The sequence below is a fragment of the Colletotrichum truncatum genome (assembly GCF_014235925.2).
Source record: "Colletotrichum truncatum strain CMES1059 chromosome Unknown Contig_0010, whole genome shotgun sequence".
Classification (NCBI taxonomy): Eukaryota; Fungi; Ascomycota; class Sordariomycetes; order Glomerellales; family Glomerellaceae; genus Colletotrichum; species Colletotrichum truncatum.
Genome location: NW_027222407.1, coordinates 1,751,812 through 1,769,534, shown reverse-complemented (window position 1 = coordinate 1,769,534; position 17,723 = coordinate 1,751,812). Strand labels below are relative to the sequence as shown.

Here is a 17,723-nt window from a genome sequence, read left to right as displayed (position 1 = left end):
GTCTCCTTTAGGAGATAGCTTGTCAGCGTCCGAGATGGTTTGTTGAGTACAAGACCTTCTACATAAACGAAAATTTTTGCGGGTTTGCTGACGATTGAAAGAATCGAATTTCTAGTCATTTCTCAAGCGTTTGTTTATGGTGATCTACTTGCTCATCGTTTCAACATTCGTGTGAAATGAATATTGAGGTCTACGAATCTGAAACTTGAAAATGAAATCTGACTGGGGATCCCTTGAGATCGGCATTTTTTGGAAATGAAAGGCTGAAAAGCCATAAGTCGCCGCTTGCAGACAGGGTCAAGAGCCGTTTACTTTGATACGCGGATATGGACATTTCTGTCGTCTCTTTAGTCGGATAAGTAACTGGCCTTGGCCCCAAGGAGTTGCCGGATGATATCCCTTAGTCAATTGGCCGACTCGGACAGTGCAAAGCTATTTTTACAAACTATACCCCAAAGTTTGCTGATGTTCCGTGCTGAACTCACTCGACTTGGGACTGCATGCTGTTCATGAGACAAAACCGGTTTTTTATCAGATGTGAACTCTGTCCAAAATAAGCCGCCTTATCCTAGCAGGTTTAAAGGTTTGCCCCTTCATCTAATACTAATGCAGAAGCAAAATCTGAGCAACTCAGACGAACAGCAGCGAAAGAAATTGACTATTCTTTACCGAAGGAGCTGGTTACCACGAAAGTGGAGATGCTGGAAGATCTGGGAGGAGCATTCCGTGGTTCCACGCGAACAAAACACGTTCCTTAGGATGAAACAACGAGAGCCTAGACGAGAACGAGAAACGTTAATTTGTCAGTTTATCCGACAGTCCGAGCTTCTCTGAACGCTTTTGTTCACCATACCAGAACAGAGGCTGAAATGCAAGCTTATGGGAGAAACACGGTCTCCGAACAAGAAGGTCGTCTTTGATGTCCAGATTGAGTGCAACGATACGCTAATTCCAACCTGTCTCTCAACTAGCCTGGTTTGCACCTCATGTTTTTTTGTCCTCCTCTCTGATATGCACAAGCTCCGTAACAGAAGCATCATTCGTTCCTCGCGACTCAAGGGCCGCTAATCCATGTTCGTCAGCCTCATCTTGTGTCACCGTGTCCCTTGCACCCCTGAACCTCTTGTTTCCGGATGATCCGATCGTCTGCACCGAGCTGCCAACCTTGTAATTGTTTTGGTTTCCGCCCTTAGTGAACAACCGGCGAATTGCAGGGGCACAGCCGCAGATGATGGCCAGATTTGCTTCAAGGGCAGTCCAGATCCAGATGTTGTAAGAATCCCACATCAGGTCGTAGCTAGGATCCTGCACATATTTGATCTCGACGTAAAGGACCCAATAAGTTCTCATGATGCCTGCGATGACGACCACTAATCCCAGTCCAAACAATACCACCAGACTGACACGCTGCGTCATGGGCATCTGGAGCTTGAAAAGAGTTGGCATTGGCAAGAGGTAAACAGCGATGTCGGTTATGACATTTGTGATTCCTTGACCAGCCAGAGGTGGCCATTCAGGGATGCAATTACCCCAGTCAGCGAAAAGCGTCCAGTAGTGCCAAATCGGACTGAAGAAAGAAATGATTAGTGGAAGTTTCGATAGTAAAAAGAGCGACCCTATGCAGGGCACTTACGAGCATTGAGTCCATAGCACGATTAAGAAAATCCAAATCAAGGCAAAGACAACTACACCCGTAAACCAAGTGAGTCGTGAAAACCAGGTAGCGGGTGCAGCGATTCGTAAATAACTAGCAAGAATAGACAACTTAGAAAGGCCAGAGGCGAATAAAAATAGTGTCTGTGCTGCGATTGAAATCTCCACGTTGATGTTAGTTTTCTAGAAGTACCATAGATTCTTTCTGGTGCTTACTTGACGACTTTGAGGAATAGCCGTTATCGGCACGTCCCAGACATGAAGATTCCAACCGTATAATTCCGTTGCTAAGACATGAGTATTAGCATCTTACTCTATCCCTCCTTTCTTTGACAGGATAGCCGAACCAAGAATAACGCATATTGTGACGCCTATGCAAAAGATCTAAGGCCTTTATGTTAGCTTAAACTTTGTGTTTCGCATGGACCGTTGGAGGCTTACTGCAGAACCGACCATGAGCCAGTCATCCCACCATGTTTGGCGGATTTTGACCAATCTGACATACATTCGCAACCCGAGGCATCCCAAAGCCAAAATGAGAAATACCAATTCGATGACGAGTAGACCCGGACCCCGGTTTACAGGGTTCTTATAGTTTGGTGTCGGCCATGCCAAAATAACATCAAGTGGCGGAATCCTCATCGTTGGCGATGTTCAATGGCAAACCTCGATGGGTTGGTTTTGTGCACCTTCAGCTAGGGGGTTACAATGGTGGATGTTCCTAGATCTCAGACGTTGCTCTCGTCGACGAGTCTCCTAGAAGATATCTAAATTCTTGAAGGGCTTGTCGTCGGAATAATAACCGGACAGCTGCCACACATTTTTGATCGTTCGCATCAGTGGCGGCGTCTATTTCCAGCACGCGAAATTGAACAAAGGCCTTCGAGAACTTGGTAAACTTCTCAACCTCCCACGCGAGGTGGCTGCACAAAGAGAAGGAAATGTTCCGCAGCGCCGGAATTGTCTTAGTTTTGGTGGATGTGGCACAATTACACTATTCCATACACTCAGATACCCCAACAAGGCCATTTGCTATCCAGTTTGCTAGGTCATTAAACGAGGATCTACTAGCTTGTGATCTAGAACAGCAGCTAGGCCTTAACTATCCTTTCGGCACTTACTTGACATGCCAGACACTGGTAGGCGCTAGGGGGATTTCCTCCGAAACCCTAGGGAATGACAACACTATATGAGTCAGGCAATTAGCGCCAAGCCACATATAGCAAAAATTCTCCAGCGTAGATCTTTTGCTTCTTCTCGTCGATGCTTTGAAGGTATTTGAAGAAGCTAACACGGGCCCAAATCGAATGATTTGCAGCGGCCCGGTGCAGCTGGTCACTCCGCATAATTCCTAAGTTACCCACAGGGTCCTTGTCAAGAAATCCAAACGCACATACACATAACCCTTCATGATTGAGACATGGCTGAGACGGCGTCAATAATTATTATTCACTAGTGATTGCATGTCCTTGTTTAAATTAGTCTGAACTCATTTACCAAGGACATTGATTCATGAACAATCAGTAAGGCTGGCAAAATTTCTCACACCAACGGAAACCTCAGCATCAACTATTTTCACTAGGTAATGTCATTAATCGTGGACTTTTGGGAAGCAGAAACTTTCCTCGTCAGCAAGAGGCCGCTTCATATATGCTACGAAAGAAGAGCCGCAGCCTACCGCATTTCAGGATTTGCTCATGGGGCTCCGAAGGTTTGGCTTTCGGCTACCACTAACATAGGCTTGCCTCCTTTAGCACTTAGTGGAGGCCTGTCTGACTGCGACGTCACTGCCGCCATGACATGATGCACCTAACACTTCCCAGGAAGGCAGTGTCATACCGAGATAAATGAATTCAAAAGTCGTTTCCCCTCGATTGATATTGTACCTCTGCCTCGACACATCTTTTTCTCTGAACTACTGCCTTGCCTTATAAACCAGTCTCTTGAACAAAAACATAATTTGTTGTTTTTATTGGCAGAAGTAGCCAACGAGCTGAACTGGCAATTGTAAACTCATCCTTTCTGCCTAAGCACCCTGGACATACGCACCAATTCTACTTAAGCCAGCCGAACTGAGAATACCAAGCAACCTGAGATTTTTACATGGATTTCCGAAGTCTAGTCCTATCCTATTCCGATTGGACATCACCAGATAGTCGCGGTTCGTATCAAATGCATCGCATCTGCATTCAATTTGCCGATGACTGTGGCACTGGGCTTGGTAAAATGCAACGCAATCATATGCTGGCGTCCGACTATAAAGAAGACTTATTCTAATAGAGTGAATATTTTCACGAAGTCAACACAATCATCATACTCTTCATCTCTATTTATCAGTCCGCTTTCAATGAGCACGCTTTGGCAACTCTGTTGAATCTAAATGGTCTCCAGTAACTCGCAAGTCGGTGAAAAGGTTCTCTTACATTAACATCGGATCAGATCAATATAAACCAACACCTGAGGCTCTATAATAGCTAATCGATTCACAAGATTAACGTCCCCCATCATCTCTGATAATTCTCTGTATCATCAACTGGAAATTGAGTTTTAGTAATTTGTGTGGTACTACATTTCGGATGAACCGGGTGCAACACTCCCACGCACACACTTTGTTTATTGCCCGGACTCGGAGAAACGGGAAATTTTATTGAGTCGTGCGCCTTCTCGCAAGGAATCGGCACAGATAGTGAAGCAGAGATCATCGCTGTTCAAATCAAATTAGGGCGAAGACAGCAATTGCTAATGGGACATAATTGGAGTCACCTGAAAACCTTCACGGTAAGGTATGAACCTAATTTGTTTCGCCGGTTTCTTGACTGGGGTCGCCAAGCAGAAAGTTATTGCCCGAAGATTGACATGAGTTTTGTAAACTCTCCGGGCAAGTATAATAGGCCGCCGGTAGCTCCTCTGCGCAAACGTTGTTTTTGTGACTTAAAGGAGCAGCCCGTCATCGCCAAATTGTCAGTCAAGTTGCCAGTTAAATAGTTCGTCATAAAATACCTCGTCACCATGCAGCTCACCACACTCACATCCCTCGTCCTTGCCTCCATGGCTATTCCCCAGATTGGCGCTCTCCCTGCCGTCCAAGAGAATACCCTCATCCCTCTATCCGATAGTCTTAAAGCCACGCACCCAGAGGCATACGCGGCATTTCTGACTGCCCCTTTCATAAACCTCGAGGCGACTAACGAGAAGCGTCAAGAGGTCCCTGTAGACGGACAACCGAACAGCACACGCCCTATTACCACGCCAAAGAACATCTTTGTTCTTCAATGCTCTGACGCCGGATTTCAAGGGGAATGCCTTTCCTGGGGAGCCCCCCCTGGCAAATGCGGTAAGTCACTCATTTCAGTACATTGGAGACACGATTTTGCATGAAATGGTTGACACTAACAACAATAAAAAAGTGAGCTACTCTAGCTACAACAAAACACAGGCATTCCTCGACAAGTATGATAATCAAACTAGCTCTTTGAGCACCAACACTGGTGGATTGTGTCAGTTCTACAAGTGAGTATAACGTCTGCTTCTCCTTCGGATGAACGTCGAGCTGATTACCACCAGGTTCCCCGGTTGTAACAATAAGGGAGATGACCGTGGTGTGACTCTCTCTTACAACTATAATCTGGGTGAGGCGACTGACGACTACTCGGGAGATTATGACAACCAGATCAGCTCTTGTAAGTACCAAACCTTGACTCACAATTCAAGGTTACAATCACCGTTACTAACATATCCTGAAGGGAGGTGCTGAAAACTGTGCGACAGCGCAATCGGGTATATATGAAACAACAGAAGAAGCCTCCAGGCGTAAAGAGCTGCATATCGCGACGTATCCGGGAGCGCCGGAAGAAATCGCTTGGCAGGTGGCAGCGCAGCGCAAATACATTAAGAACGTTAATCCCACCGGGCCTGAACTGTGTTCCGACAACCAGGTTCTCGAGGGTACTGTAATTAGTGACTGACTAGTTAGACAAAAGTTTAACAAAATGAATGTTCTTGGCAGATCTCCCCACAGGTATACCATGCCGGCGGGAGGCTCCGTTAGACCCCACGTTTAGAGTCCGGCTTTCCGTCCAGCACTCCTTAACGCAAATCGTCCGTCGCTTTGGAATATTCAGTCTTGCGAATCCGGAGCAATCCGGAATTTCTCCAAGTACTTTCTGTTACACTGATAGGCCTTTATCATTTTTAATGGACAGCGGAGCGATGCCCCGAGCTTTCCTTGCCAAAAGGAGAAGTGTGATCCTAGGCCAACGTTTCAAATAAGGAAACACAATGACTCGAACAGGTGTTGACGGTACAGTCGATGGAACTTCGACAGATGAACCCCCTAATACGCGGATAGGGCCATTGGGCTTCATACAGTTTTCGCATATAATTAGGACATACTTACTTCCAGTCATCATGAGATCCGTTTACCATCCGCTGCATTCTCTCACCTTTTGTTTCCACAACACGTAGTGCTAGCACTACTTACATTCTTTCCATCAGGTCTCATTGCAGATCGTTACTTTCTTTTTGCTCCCTGAGCCTTCTCTACATTCATTCTTTTACTACATTTAGCACGGAGCTCATTACCAAAATGTGGCAAGGATCTCATTTGGCCTTCTTGCTGGCCGCTGCGAACATCTTCGTCCCTAACGTACAAGCTGTGGACACCCTCGTCGATCTCGGATATGCCAAGTTTCAAGGTGCCGTGACCGATGCCGCACTGGGTGTCACGACTTGGAAGGGTATTCAATACGCCGCTCCCCCGGTTGGAAAGTTGCGATTCGCCGCGCCGGCAGACCCGATCCAGCGCGGTACCGTGAATGCTACCGCTCACGGGCCTATTTGCCCTCCCCAGCAACCCACGGACTGGACTGTCAGCCAGCCTAACAAGCGCTTCACTGTGGCTGAAGACTGTCTCTATCTATCAGTGACGGCTCCTTCTGGTGCAGCTGTCGACTCGAAGTTGCCTGTCGTCTTCTTTATTCAAGGTGGAGGTTTCGGGTCCAACTCCAACGCCAACTGGGACGCTAGCGAGATTGCCGCCGACGGCAATGTCCTCGTCGTACAGTTCAACTATCGTGTTGGTATGTACGGCTTTTTGCAGAGTGAGGAGGTTCGTGCCGGTGGCAGCCTCAACGCTGGTGTCAAAGACATGATCAAGGCCTTGGAGTGGGTCCAGACCAACATCGAGAAATTCGGCGGAAACCCTGCGCAGGTTGTTCTTGATGGACCCAGTGCCGGAGGCAGTGCTGTTGGCCTCCTGATGGCCGCCAACACTGGTGGTAAAAAGCTCTTTGCTGGAGGCATTGCTGAATCTGGTGGCTGGGTGACTATGCGAACGATGACACAGGGTCAGGGTCAGTACGACTGTCTCGTCAAGGAAAAGAACTGCACCGATTCCGCCGATTCGCTTTCTTGCCTTCGTGCCCTTAGCGAGTCTGACGTCCGCTCATCCAAGTGCTGGTTCAACCCGGGTATTGATGGCGAGCTTTTCTCTGACGGTATGGTTGACCTCTTTGCGGCCGGGAAGTACACCAAGGTTCCAACGATTTGGGGATCATGCGCCAACGAGGGAACTATGTACTCCGCGCCTCAGAGCACCAACTCTACTGAAGAGGCAAACCAGTTCATTCTTGGTCAGGATCCATCCATTTCCAACAACTCGCTTGCTATCCTCGACGACTTGTACATCAACGTCCCTCAACCCGTTTTCCCCAACTCAGGTGAGAAATGGCGACAGGCAGCGAACATGATCGGCGATATCGGCACTCACTGCATCACTCGTAACATCCAGAACTACCTTGCTCGCGATGAGGTGACTACGTTCAACTACAAATACGCTGTTCTCGACCCCAAGAGCGAGGCCGAGGGTTTCGGAGCTTACCACACGGTTAACACCTATGCTTTCTGGGGCCCTAATCGCACCGATGGTTCTCCCCCGGACTCTTACCACACTACCAACGCACCCATTGTCTCGCAGTTCAGGAAATACTGGGTATCGTTCATCCGTAACCTGGACCCTAACACCGACCGTGAAAAGGGTGCCGCAGAGTGGAAGCCCTTCACTGGCCCTAACGGCCGTGAGAGATTGTTTGTGCAGACTAACAACACTCACATGGAGAAGATGAGCACTGCCCAAGCTTTGCGCTGCGATGTGGTTAGGCCTGTGTCTAACAACTTGGGCAAGCCCGTTGATAATGGAGTCCTCACGGAGCTGGATGCGGCTTTGGCTGCCGGTATCAACAAGACGTCGGAGGAGACAACTTACCGTGGGAAGAGGCACGCAAGACAGTTCTCCCGACTCCACTAAGCTTCAAAAAGATTTGTCAGTTTGAGTTTACATCTAATCTGACCAATCCATGACTGTCATAGCTTAAGTACTTGTATGTAGTCTAACCTTGGGATCTTGCCTTTTCTCGTTGAAACCGTGATGTTGACCTTGTTGCTTGAACCCCAAATCTAAAGCTCCGAGCTAATTTGACCATGCTATCACATGTTTTACCTTTTCATTTTTTTGATGTTCCAGTCAAGCAGTATGCGAGTAAATACCATGCTAATAAGCACGCCAAATAATACTAATCACCTAAAATAACTTGGTTGTTGGAAATCGAAGTTGACGTCTCACAGGCAGTTCATTTCAACTCGAATTGTGGGAGTTTATTCTGAGTATAAATATCTACTTTAAGGCTAATTTACCGCTCAATGATAAGATTTCTCGAATTCAACCATAGCAAATTGCCAGGCCCCTATGATAAGCGCGATATGGAAACATTAGCAACCCTACCAGTGGCCATGTATCTATTAGGGCCCCAACATTCCCTCGTGGTCTATATCATAAGTTTCTGGTTTATTTAGGCTAAGAGTTAGGTTAGGGGTTATCTTCCAGAGTTGGGCTACTGAATATGTTCTTATGCTACGCGAAGTGTTAAGAGATTATGATATAGAAAACCTAACACGACTACTATATCACAACCGCCTAGTATGATTATAACATCTTCTATACAAAGCACCTACGTGAGTTTCGTTAAATCAGTCGACAACTTGTGGTATCCGGGTTAGCGATGGTGGTAGTTCGTGGAGAGACTGGGTGGTAGTGTTGGGATCACAGGGGTACCTGTAAAATTGTATACAGGGGGAAAGTGGTGTTTGTTTTTATGCCTAACGTCTAAGAAGTTCCAGTAGATGCGATGGATGAAGTGATCACCGAACTTATTATGTCCGTCAAGTCGGCAGCCGGCAGGCTTACCAGCGACGGAGCGACTTCAACCCGGAGTTCCGGGTTATTGCAACAGACAGTTCGTGGAGAGATAAGATAAGCGTTGTAAGTATTAGCCATAATTCTCAAGAGGAAGAGCCCGGCTCCCAGATTTGGAGTCTTATGAAACTGTGAATCATGAGCTTATCCCATCGACTGCCACAAGGCAACAGGTAAATACTAATCCATTTTGAAGCCCAAATTTCTCCAAACTCTAACCAGATAATGCTCATCACTCGACCAAAATTGCACTATCAATGTATGATTGACTAGTACCCTTCATGTTATGTACCTGTTGCCTTATGACAGTCGATGGAATAAAGGTATTATAGGCATCTGCAGTATTATTCAGGGACCTAGACCAATAGTGAAATCGAAATGAATCTGTGGTTTAACATTTGAATCATTATGCTGGGCCGAACAAACTTGCTCCTGCACAGCAACATGTTGCAAAAGCGACTTGCTAGTCTCGCTGTACCTAGTCCTGGCGGTGAACGAGGTGATTAGTCCGGACTTTAATTATTGAGTTTGACTATTAGATTAATGTTGCCATGTGCTATTCGTAAAAAGACCAGTTTCTATGCAGCCGTATTAGTAGTGGCTGCAGGCGCTGCGTCTTGCAGACAATCATTTACGACAGTTTTGTGACGCCTTGTCTTAGCACACCGTCCGCTTTGCGAAGTATCACAAGCACCCAGCTCTTGATATGAAGTATCTTATGGTTTTGAAAACTGGGCGACCTCCCAGAATCAATGCGCTGTTCAAGCTGGCGAGGTCTATCTATATGGAGCAGCTGCCGGCTGACCGAACCGTTGTGTCATCCGATGTTCTATGGCCTGAACCTCGTGGCAAACTGTCACAACAACAATACAATAAAAGTAACTGCAGACGACCTGCATGTATGAGCTAGGTCTTATCATAATATTCCAGTAACCAATAGTTTTCCCGGCGCCTGGATAGAGTATCATATGCTGAATGCTGCCTGCACGCTTTGTAACCACTCTTGTGATCGTCAAATACCATTAAGTCTCCGAATGCGAGTGTGACTGTCGCATCGGATCTAGCGGCTGATGGACATAATACGCACTCTGGTATTAGGTGGGGTTTGTTAGGATCACATTAGAAAAGTTAAGCAAATCCCGGCGACTGCCACATGTGTTCCGATGTCTCCGACGGTGTCGAGAAACTAAGAGAGTATGGATCGACACAGAAATATTTGTGGCCCCATCCGCGTGGTCAGGACGATTGTCACGCAGTCAATTTGCCCACCACTTATGGGGTAAAAAAAAGATGCTTCCATTCATTAGAGACTGTCTAGGGGTTATTGGGTTGATTATATAACCGTCTATTCGGTAATTACCGATTTGAAGGTTTTCATGCACAAAATGACATCCCCGTTAGTTTTATATGGGAAACAATAGCCGGGTGCATGGGTTGAATGCATGCCCCGATATATGCAGTGGTCCGTGTGACAACGATCAAGTTTGAAATCAAAAATTAGCCGACACAAAGCCATAGCAGTCAACGTAAAACTGTAGGTTTCACAGGGGGTGAAACAGGGGGTGAAACGGAATTCCGTTCGTCAATAACAAATAACAGTAAATTGGTTCTAATCGATGGTTCATGATGATTGTTGAAAGTGGTGTTGTTGACTAGAAGGTGGGGATATTCCCCCTTGGCCTGTCACGTGGGTCTGGGAGGCTTGGGCCTCTCAGCCTGGCGGGCGTGTGGCTGGAAGTGCCACACGGCTCCGTATTCCAACTATCGCAACACTGGAAACTCTCTTTTTATGGTGTTGAAGCGGTTGGAATACGTTGTCCCTATACAGTTCCGTCTCCTCGTCAATTCGGCCTCCTATCCCTACTTTCTCCCGTAGTTACGGTCTTGTTACCCATCCCTCCATACGTATCGTTATCGTGTTGCTATCAACGAATCTCTCGAGGGCTCGATTTGGTTTGCTCTTCGTGAGGGCATCAGCAGGGTTGTCTTCGCCGTTAATCCAACGAATTTCTTGTAGTTCTCGTCTTTCGTACGATTGTCTCAACGCCATGATATCGATCATGAGTCGCTTTTCTTTGGTAGTGCCCAGCTTCACGAGACACTCGTACAGCGAATAAGAATCGGTACAGACAACTGTCTGAATCGTTGGTAGGTTGAGGTGGTCAGTGATTGTCGCCAGGGTTGTGGCGAGGGCGTAGGCCATATCGACGCCAGCGACCATCCCGTAGATCTCTGACGCTAATACGCTGCGGGTGACTCGTTTACTCTTCGTAGAGCTGTAATGAACGAGGTTACCGTGAATCGTGAATTCTCCGTTGTTGCTGTCAGAGGAAGTGTCGTTGGCTAGGATGATCAGAAACCCTAATTGGGAGGAGAGGTCGTGGTTATTAGCGAACGACCCGTCAACGAAAACGAATAGCTTGGCTGTTGTAAGGTCGAGTGGGATAAACGTTATTCCTCGGTTAGGCGATTCTATTTGCCATCGAATCCGTTGATTCAGTGCTTTTATCGCTTCTGGCGAGGGGTCTTGGTGTTGGGCAGCAGTGGATAAATCGAAACAGGCCTCGGGTTGGCAAATTGACGCGATGTACGCCCCTCTGGCGCGTTGTTCGACATATTGCTGTTTTGGGTTGGGTTTAGTAGTCTCAATACATCGTAACTTCTTGGCTTGTCCCTTTTGCCTCAAATTGATCGAATTGTCGGTTGACAGCGCGATTATCCCTCCGTTGAATTGGAGGGGTTCGTCAATTGTGAGGATATTCTTCGCTTTTGCCGTAAAAGCCGCTTTTTCTAACTGTTCGTCTTCTAATTGTGAGAACGCCTTGTCTGACAAACCGAGGGTATCGTCGGTTTGCATGCCGATACAGCCAAAGTGTGGATTTTCGGTAGATGAGATCAATAGGCATGGATCGTACGAAGAAGTAACCATCTGGAGATTCTCTCTGTGATGCTTGTGATACGTTGCCCACCAGTGGGTTCCAGCTTCTGCGATTCCGTACAGAGGCTTCACAACCTCCATAATGGTCCCTTTTGGGTACTGGTCTTGAATTTGCTTCGGTGGGTAGGCGAGAATAGTACGATTGAGCCTTGTGGAGGATTGAACGTAGGCTTGTGTGATATCTCGAAGCCATAGTTGTTTCCCTTCTCGTAGGAGTGACGGGGTAATTGACAGAATTAGCCGTTGACTCGCCCGTTGAATCGTTGGCGATTGGGTCAATATAGCCTTCTTGCTATCGTCGGCGTAACCCTGTATTACAAGTCTCGATTTCTCGTAGGGTTCGGTTGTTTTACCCTTGACTTCGTTGACGATACGAGATCGGAAGATTCGTACGTTCTGGTGCCTTCTCTTATTGAACTGGGTGAATTTGAACACTCCTCTAGCGATGAGGCTGTTGATCTCTTGTTTAGTTGACTGTTCGAACGGTTCGCCTGGTGTAGTAATAACACCTTCTCGTCGTAGTTTGATTGCCAATTCTTCGTCTGCTTGCTCCTTAATCGATAGGAATATTTGTTGATAATCCGGGTCATCGTTGAATTCCTCTGTGAAGTGGGCGATTGGCAGTGGTCTCTTCCGGGGTCTGCCCGGGCGTCTTCTCGGTGGCTCCGGTGCCTCTTGCGGTTCGTCCGGTTCACTGCCTCCGCCGGCGACGATAATTTCGTCGCGTACTACTTCCTGCTGCGGTATCTCAGCTTCGGGTTCTTCTTCTTCTGGCGCGGCGATGGAATTAGGTGGTTGATCGGGATCTTCGTAGTATGGTTTGACTACGGTAGACCGGAAGGTCTTCGGACCACGTGGCGTATCGACAGTACAGGTTTCGCCGTTTATGGCTGCTAAAGTAAACGGTCCGGTCCAGCCCTTCTTTTCGCGCCATACTCGTACTTGCGACCGTAGCGGTAAATTAACAATTGGCCCTGTATCAGGGCCATTGCGGGTGGCGATAGCTTCTGCCACCTGTCGCCTTGCGTGAAGTTCGCGTACTTCGCTCGTCGCCTTCTTAATCGCTTTCGCCCGCCTTGTGACTTCGGGAGATGGCGGCGAATCGTCGGTAATTCGTGGGTACGAGCCGAATACCAAGAGTGTTGGCACTATTCCGTTCGGGCCAGCAGTATCGTTGACTGCTTTGACTGCTGTTTGAAGTGCTGATTCTGGCGTAATTGTTGGGTCTTCTGCTCTGATGATTTCGTACGCCCTCCTTAGAGGTGTATGGTATCGTTCAACTTTCCCAATACTGTTGTGGGCTTCTATGGGAATTTCCTTGATTTCAATTGCCATTCCTCTCGCCGCGTTTCGGAATTCTGTTGAGCGGAAGTTTGTTCCAGCGTCGGTAACTAGCCAGTCTGGGGGTCCCTGATACACATCTATCCAGCAGAGGCGTAGGGCTTCCCAAGTGGCTTTCGCAGAAATGTCCTCAAGGAACCGGGCGGCGTTGAACGCCGTGGCGGTATCGACGACGTGGAGGACCGGTCTGTTACCCTCAAGGTACATCACGTCGGCGATAACCTCGTAGTTGAATTCGTAATCGTCTCGTAACGTGAATTTGAACCGTGATGGCGCTGGTGCGTGCATTTGGCATCGATGGCAGACTTTCGATAGTTGCTCAATTGCCGTAATTTCAACTGGGTGGCCGGCCCTCTGGAGCACCTTGTGTAATCGTTGAACAGATGGGTGTCCGAAGCGACGGTGAACCCGTCGCAATTCAGCGTCTGTGAGGTGGTTCCAGGCGAGTGGTTTCTCCTTATCGAGTAATAACCATGGGTGGCCCCATTTGCGAATAATAGGTACGACCTTGTTTCCTTGGATGAGGGTATTCGTAACGTTGTTAAAGTAGACCTTCAATCGGTCCATATCTCCTAGGCACATAAGGAAGGGAGTGTTAGTCTCAATAACGTGAAATTTGACGCTTCCAAACGGCGTTGGCACTTTGGTAGTCCCTATAGACTCCAGTGGTATCCCATCGCCGAATTTCACTGTAACGCCGCCAGCCGCCTCAGTGTTTAACGTAATTCCTTCGTAAATTTGTTGTAGGGCCACGAATTGTGGGTGGCCAGCGGTTGAGAATCCTGCTGCGCCCGAGTCGGGCATGATCCCTTGGAAGTTCTGGGCAGAGTAGCGTCCCTCGAGTGTGAATTGCGAAGGTAGCTCTTTCGGTTCTGGTTGGTTGCGGAAGAGGTCTTCTTTCGTAATAGCATGGCGGGTTGACTGGTCTGCTAGGATCGTGGCGATCCTGTTGCCGTCAATTGCTGTTGTAGTGAAATAGGCGGTGACCTGGAATTGACTGTCGCTGCCGGTCTCTTCCTCTTCGTCACTTTCACTGGTTTGTTCGGTTACGTGGTAGTATTGCTGGGGGTCTTCGGCGGTAGGTTGTAGGTCTAACCCGTCGAAACCCTCGTATTGGACGAGAAATTGGCCATATGCTGGAAGTGACGTATCCTGGGCATATTGGGTGGTTTTGAACTTCTCGTACGCTTTTCGTCTCTCTTCTGTGGTGTGTTTGGTTGACCAGCAGTTAGGTTTTCCACACACGTAGCACTTCTTAGGCGTTGGCGGTAATAGGGGTCTGTCACGGCTTCTTCCTCGTGATGATCGACTTCGTGATGAACGACTGTATCGTGAATAACGCCCTCGACCGTTGAAAGTTCTGTCGGTCCAGTACTGCTCTGGTGGGTTGGCTACTGTGTTGAATTGTTGTTGGTTGAGACGGGTAGCTGTCTCGATCGACGAGATTAATTGGCTGCGAAGTCCCTCGTACGTCTCAGCCGGTACAAATAACGCCATTGCACACTCTGGAATATCTCTACAAGCGTGTAGAAGTTGGGTATGGAGGGATCGGTCGTTGTGATCCTGTTGTGGCAAACCGGGCTGAATCTTGCTTAATTTGTCACATAGTATGTCAAAACACTCCGATTTGGTCTTTCCAGGGTTATCGCGAATGATTTGGGGAAGAGTAGTTGTATTCCACTGCGTAACGTACGCTTGTTGCCTTTCCCTAGTCTCGAAGTGTGATTTCAATTGGTTGATCATGGTCTCGAAGTTGGGCTGTGGGTTGATCACTTTAATCGAGGCGTAGAAGTAGGTTTTGGCTATTCCTTTCAGTATTAGGGGAAGTGCCCTGTTGTATTGGGAGGTGTGAATTCCCAGCATTCTACAGTGATCCACGAATACTGGCATCTTCTTTTCGAGTACATCGTACATATCGCCGCTGTATTTCATATCGTCGGGGTATAGTTTCGCGAATTCTGTTAATTGCTTTCCGATACGGTCTGTTGACTCGTATGGTTGGAAGTCTGTTAACGGAGAGACCGTGGGATGTGGCGGTCGGTACGGTAGTTGCCACTGTTGTTGTTCTTGTGGAGGAGGTGGCTGTAGGGTTGGTTCGACTCTTCCTCCTGTGCTGTTGGCTACTGTTGCCGGTCTCGTGATCTCTTCGTGGAATTCGGGGTCTTTTATCAGAGCCTTCAGGTTGCGATATCTCTTGACGCCTTGTTCGAGTTCTTGGGGTGACCAGTAGTGGAATTCTTCCTTTTTGAGGGCTAATGCCACGTTTTTCGAGATTTTCTTGCCATCCATTTCGACGTAGACGCCGTTACCGATTAAATAGTCTCTGAAGAATCGTAGGATTGGGGGAGGTACGTTCTGGAAGTCTTCTTCTGACCAGTCGGCGAAATCGGGAGAAACTTCGTTCCATAGCTCGAGGCCCGTGAGATTCCTCTTCTCATAGGTCTCAAGTAGGAAACCCATATAGGAACCCAGTTGCTGTGGGCTAGCGTTTGTAAGGTCGATTGCCCAGTTGCCCCATACTGCTGGATCGATCATACTTTCGATTCTCTGTGGGATGGGGACTGTTGATTGGCTTTTGGCAGTGACGCCGCTCGCGGGCGATCCTTCTCGTGAATTTCGCTCCATTCTGACAGTATAAAAGGATTACTTCTGTTTAGAATCTTGAATTCTAATCCTCAACAGCGTCAGCTGCGATTGGTGCAAGATGCAGGCCTGGAAGTGGGAGTCAAAAGACGATTCGGGATATTACGATTCTAAGGGGAAAGAATCGTGAAATCGGGGATTTTCGTCGGTTCGTCGTTTGTTTCCGTCGGCGCCGTTCTCGCTGATGTTCTCGAGGGGTGTGAGGGTATACACAGGTCTCGAATTGGTAGGGAGAGAGTTCTACCGTAGATTCTCTCGTGAATCTCTCTTTCTCGCTTCGGGCTTCGCTCCTCACTGTTGGGAAGTTTAGAATCTAGCGGACAGTTGGCCTTATGACGCCCACAACCACGTGCGTTTCTCCTAAGCCGCAGCCTCGGAGGCGTATACGTATAGCTGTATAGGCGGATTACCGCCGGTAGTCTCCGCTCGCCTTTCGGCGTGTTCTTCTTCTGGTAGGGAGGTCTCTTGTGGCAGGCGCCTCGCGGTTGGCACCTCGTCTGGGGATTTATTGAGAAACTAGCGGGCGCCTCGTGATTGGCACCGCGCGTGGGGGATAGTTGTAGTTGGGGAAGTTGTTGTCCCTTGTGGGATTCGTGAATCTTCGCCCTTGTGGCGTGAAGAGGTTGGAAGACCGTCGATTCGGTAGGTCTCTTCTTCTGGTGATTGAAAACGCGTGATGGAACGCTCTTGCCAGCGATAATTGGCTGCGATTAACCTTATCCCGCCTAGGGTGAGCGTAGCAGTCCCTAGGTTACTCGAATAATCGGATTGCTGGTAGATTCGAGGAAAAGAAGCTTTCTTCTGCTGGTTTCCGTAGATCCCAGTTACTCTCGCTTCTTCTCTCGTTAGCACGAAATCCCTACTTTTACCTGGGCTTGGGTATCCAGTTCAAGAAGTCGTCTCTTCTGGTGTTGACCTTGCTGATCTGCGGTTTGTCCGTAGCAGAGTGGTAATTGTGAAGTTAACCAAATTAATGGCAACTGTGAGGTTTACCACTGATCAGTGTAGGTTTCACAGGGGGTGAAACAGGGGGTGAAACGGAATTCCGTTCGTCAATAACAAATAACAGTAAATTGGTTCTAATCGATGGTTCATGATGATAGTTGAAAGTGGTGTTGTTGACTAGAAGGTGGGGATATTCCCCCTTGGCCTGTCACGTGGGTCTGGGAGGCTTGGGCCTCTCAGCCTGGCGGGCGTGTGGCTGGAAGTGCCACACGGCTCCGTATTCCAACTATCGCAACAAAAACAAACCTAATTGTCAGCTAATTAATTCAAGGCTCAATCTAGTTGTAGTCACAATTAATTGAACCAGACTTATGCATACATCGCCTCGGGTTAAAAAAAGAATGCCGATCTCACTTTATTAGAGTTGATTAGTTTGCGAGAAAGGACAACTACTCTTGGTCTTATTTCATCCAAACTGTTTAGGCCCTCTTTTCCATTCATGTACTTTATTGCCTCCACAGCCGAAAGGCAGTGAGTTATACTCCATTGCCGTATGTTTCTAGCCCGTTCTTGGTTATGATCAACATTATAAATGGGTGCGCCTACCAGTAGTATGACAAAAAAGTAATGTATGGAATACTTTATTTAGCCATAAGAGTGTCTTGGCAGGGCCCCTCGGTAGTTGTTTTCCTAAACTTACGGCGATGTGCCAGTTGGCATTCCACAGTTGACAAATCTCCATAAACTCTATTCGACCAGAAGAGTAGGCTTATATGTACGTTTGTCATGTTCCCAATTTTCTGAGAATATATATATAAGACCCTGCTGTTGTAAGGTATGAAGACAGTTCGGGTACTATCGAGAACGGTTTTCACATCGCCATCCTTCTACACGTCACTTTCATTTCTTCACAGATTAGTCAAGTCACAAAAACCACCAGTAAGATTTTCCAGG

General features: G+C 47.7%; 4 protein-coding genes across 4 annotated transcripts; 2 read left to right on the top strand and 2 right to left on the bottom strand.

Moving 5' to 3' along the window:
- Positions 1-984: 984 nt before the first annotated feature.
- On the bottom strand, positions 985-2,295 carry CTRU02_213923 (uncharacterized protein; the record flags this gene model as incomplete). Its single annotated transcript, XM_036724478.1, has 5 exons — positions 985-1,567; positions 1,634-1,815; positions 1,870-1,940; positions 2,001-2,037; positions 2,095-2,295. 5 exons carry the CDS (start codon positions 2,293-2,295, stop codon positions 985-987), a joined length of 1,074 nt encoding a protein of 357 aa, XP_036583597.1.
- A 2,367-nt stretch (positions 2,296-4,662) lies between these two features.
- On the top strand, positions 4,663-5,407 carry CTRU02_213922 (uncharacterized protein; the record flags this gene model as incomplete). The annotated part of the gene is made up of 4 exons (XM_070206154.1): positions 4,663-4,987; positions 5,061-5,163; positions 5,218-5,333; positions 5,397-5,407. The coding sequence occupies 4 exons, from the start codon at positions 4,663-4,665 to the stop codon at positions 5,405-5,407; spliced, it is 555 nt and encodes a 184-aa protein (XP_070060186.1).
- Positions 5,408-6,238: 831 nt separating this feature from the next.
- CTRU02_213921 (triacylglycerol) lies at positions 6,239-7,957 on the top strand (the record flags this gene model as incomplete). The annotated part of the gene is made up of 1 exon (XM_036724476.1): positions 6,239-7,957. The coding sequence occupies one exon, from the start codon at positions 6,239-6,241 to the stop codon at positions 7,955-7,957; it is 1,719 nt and encodes a 572-aa protein (XP_036583595.1).
- A 2,821-nt stretch (positions 7,958-10,778) lies between these two features.
- On the bottom strand, positions 10,779-15,806 carry CTRU02_213920 (uncharacterized protein; the record flags this gene model as incomplete). The annotated part of the gene is made up of 1 exon (XM_070206153.1): positions 10,779-15,806. One exon carries the CDS (start codon positions 15,804-15,806, stop codon positions 10,779-10,781), a length of 5,028 nt encoding a protein of 1,675 aa, XP_070060185.1.
- Positions 15,807-17,723: the final 1,917 nt, after the last annotated feature.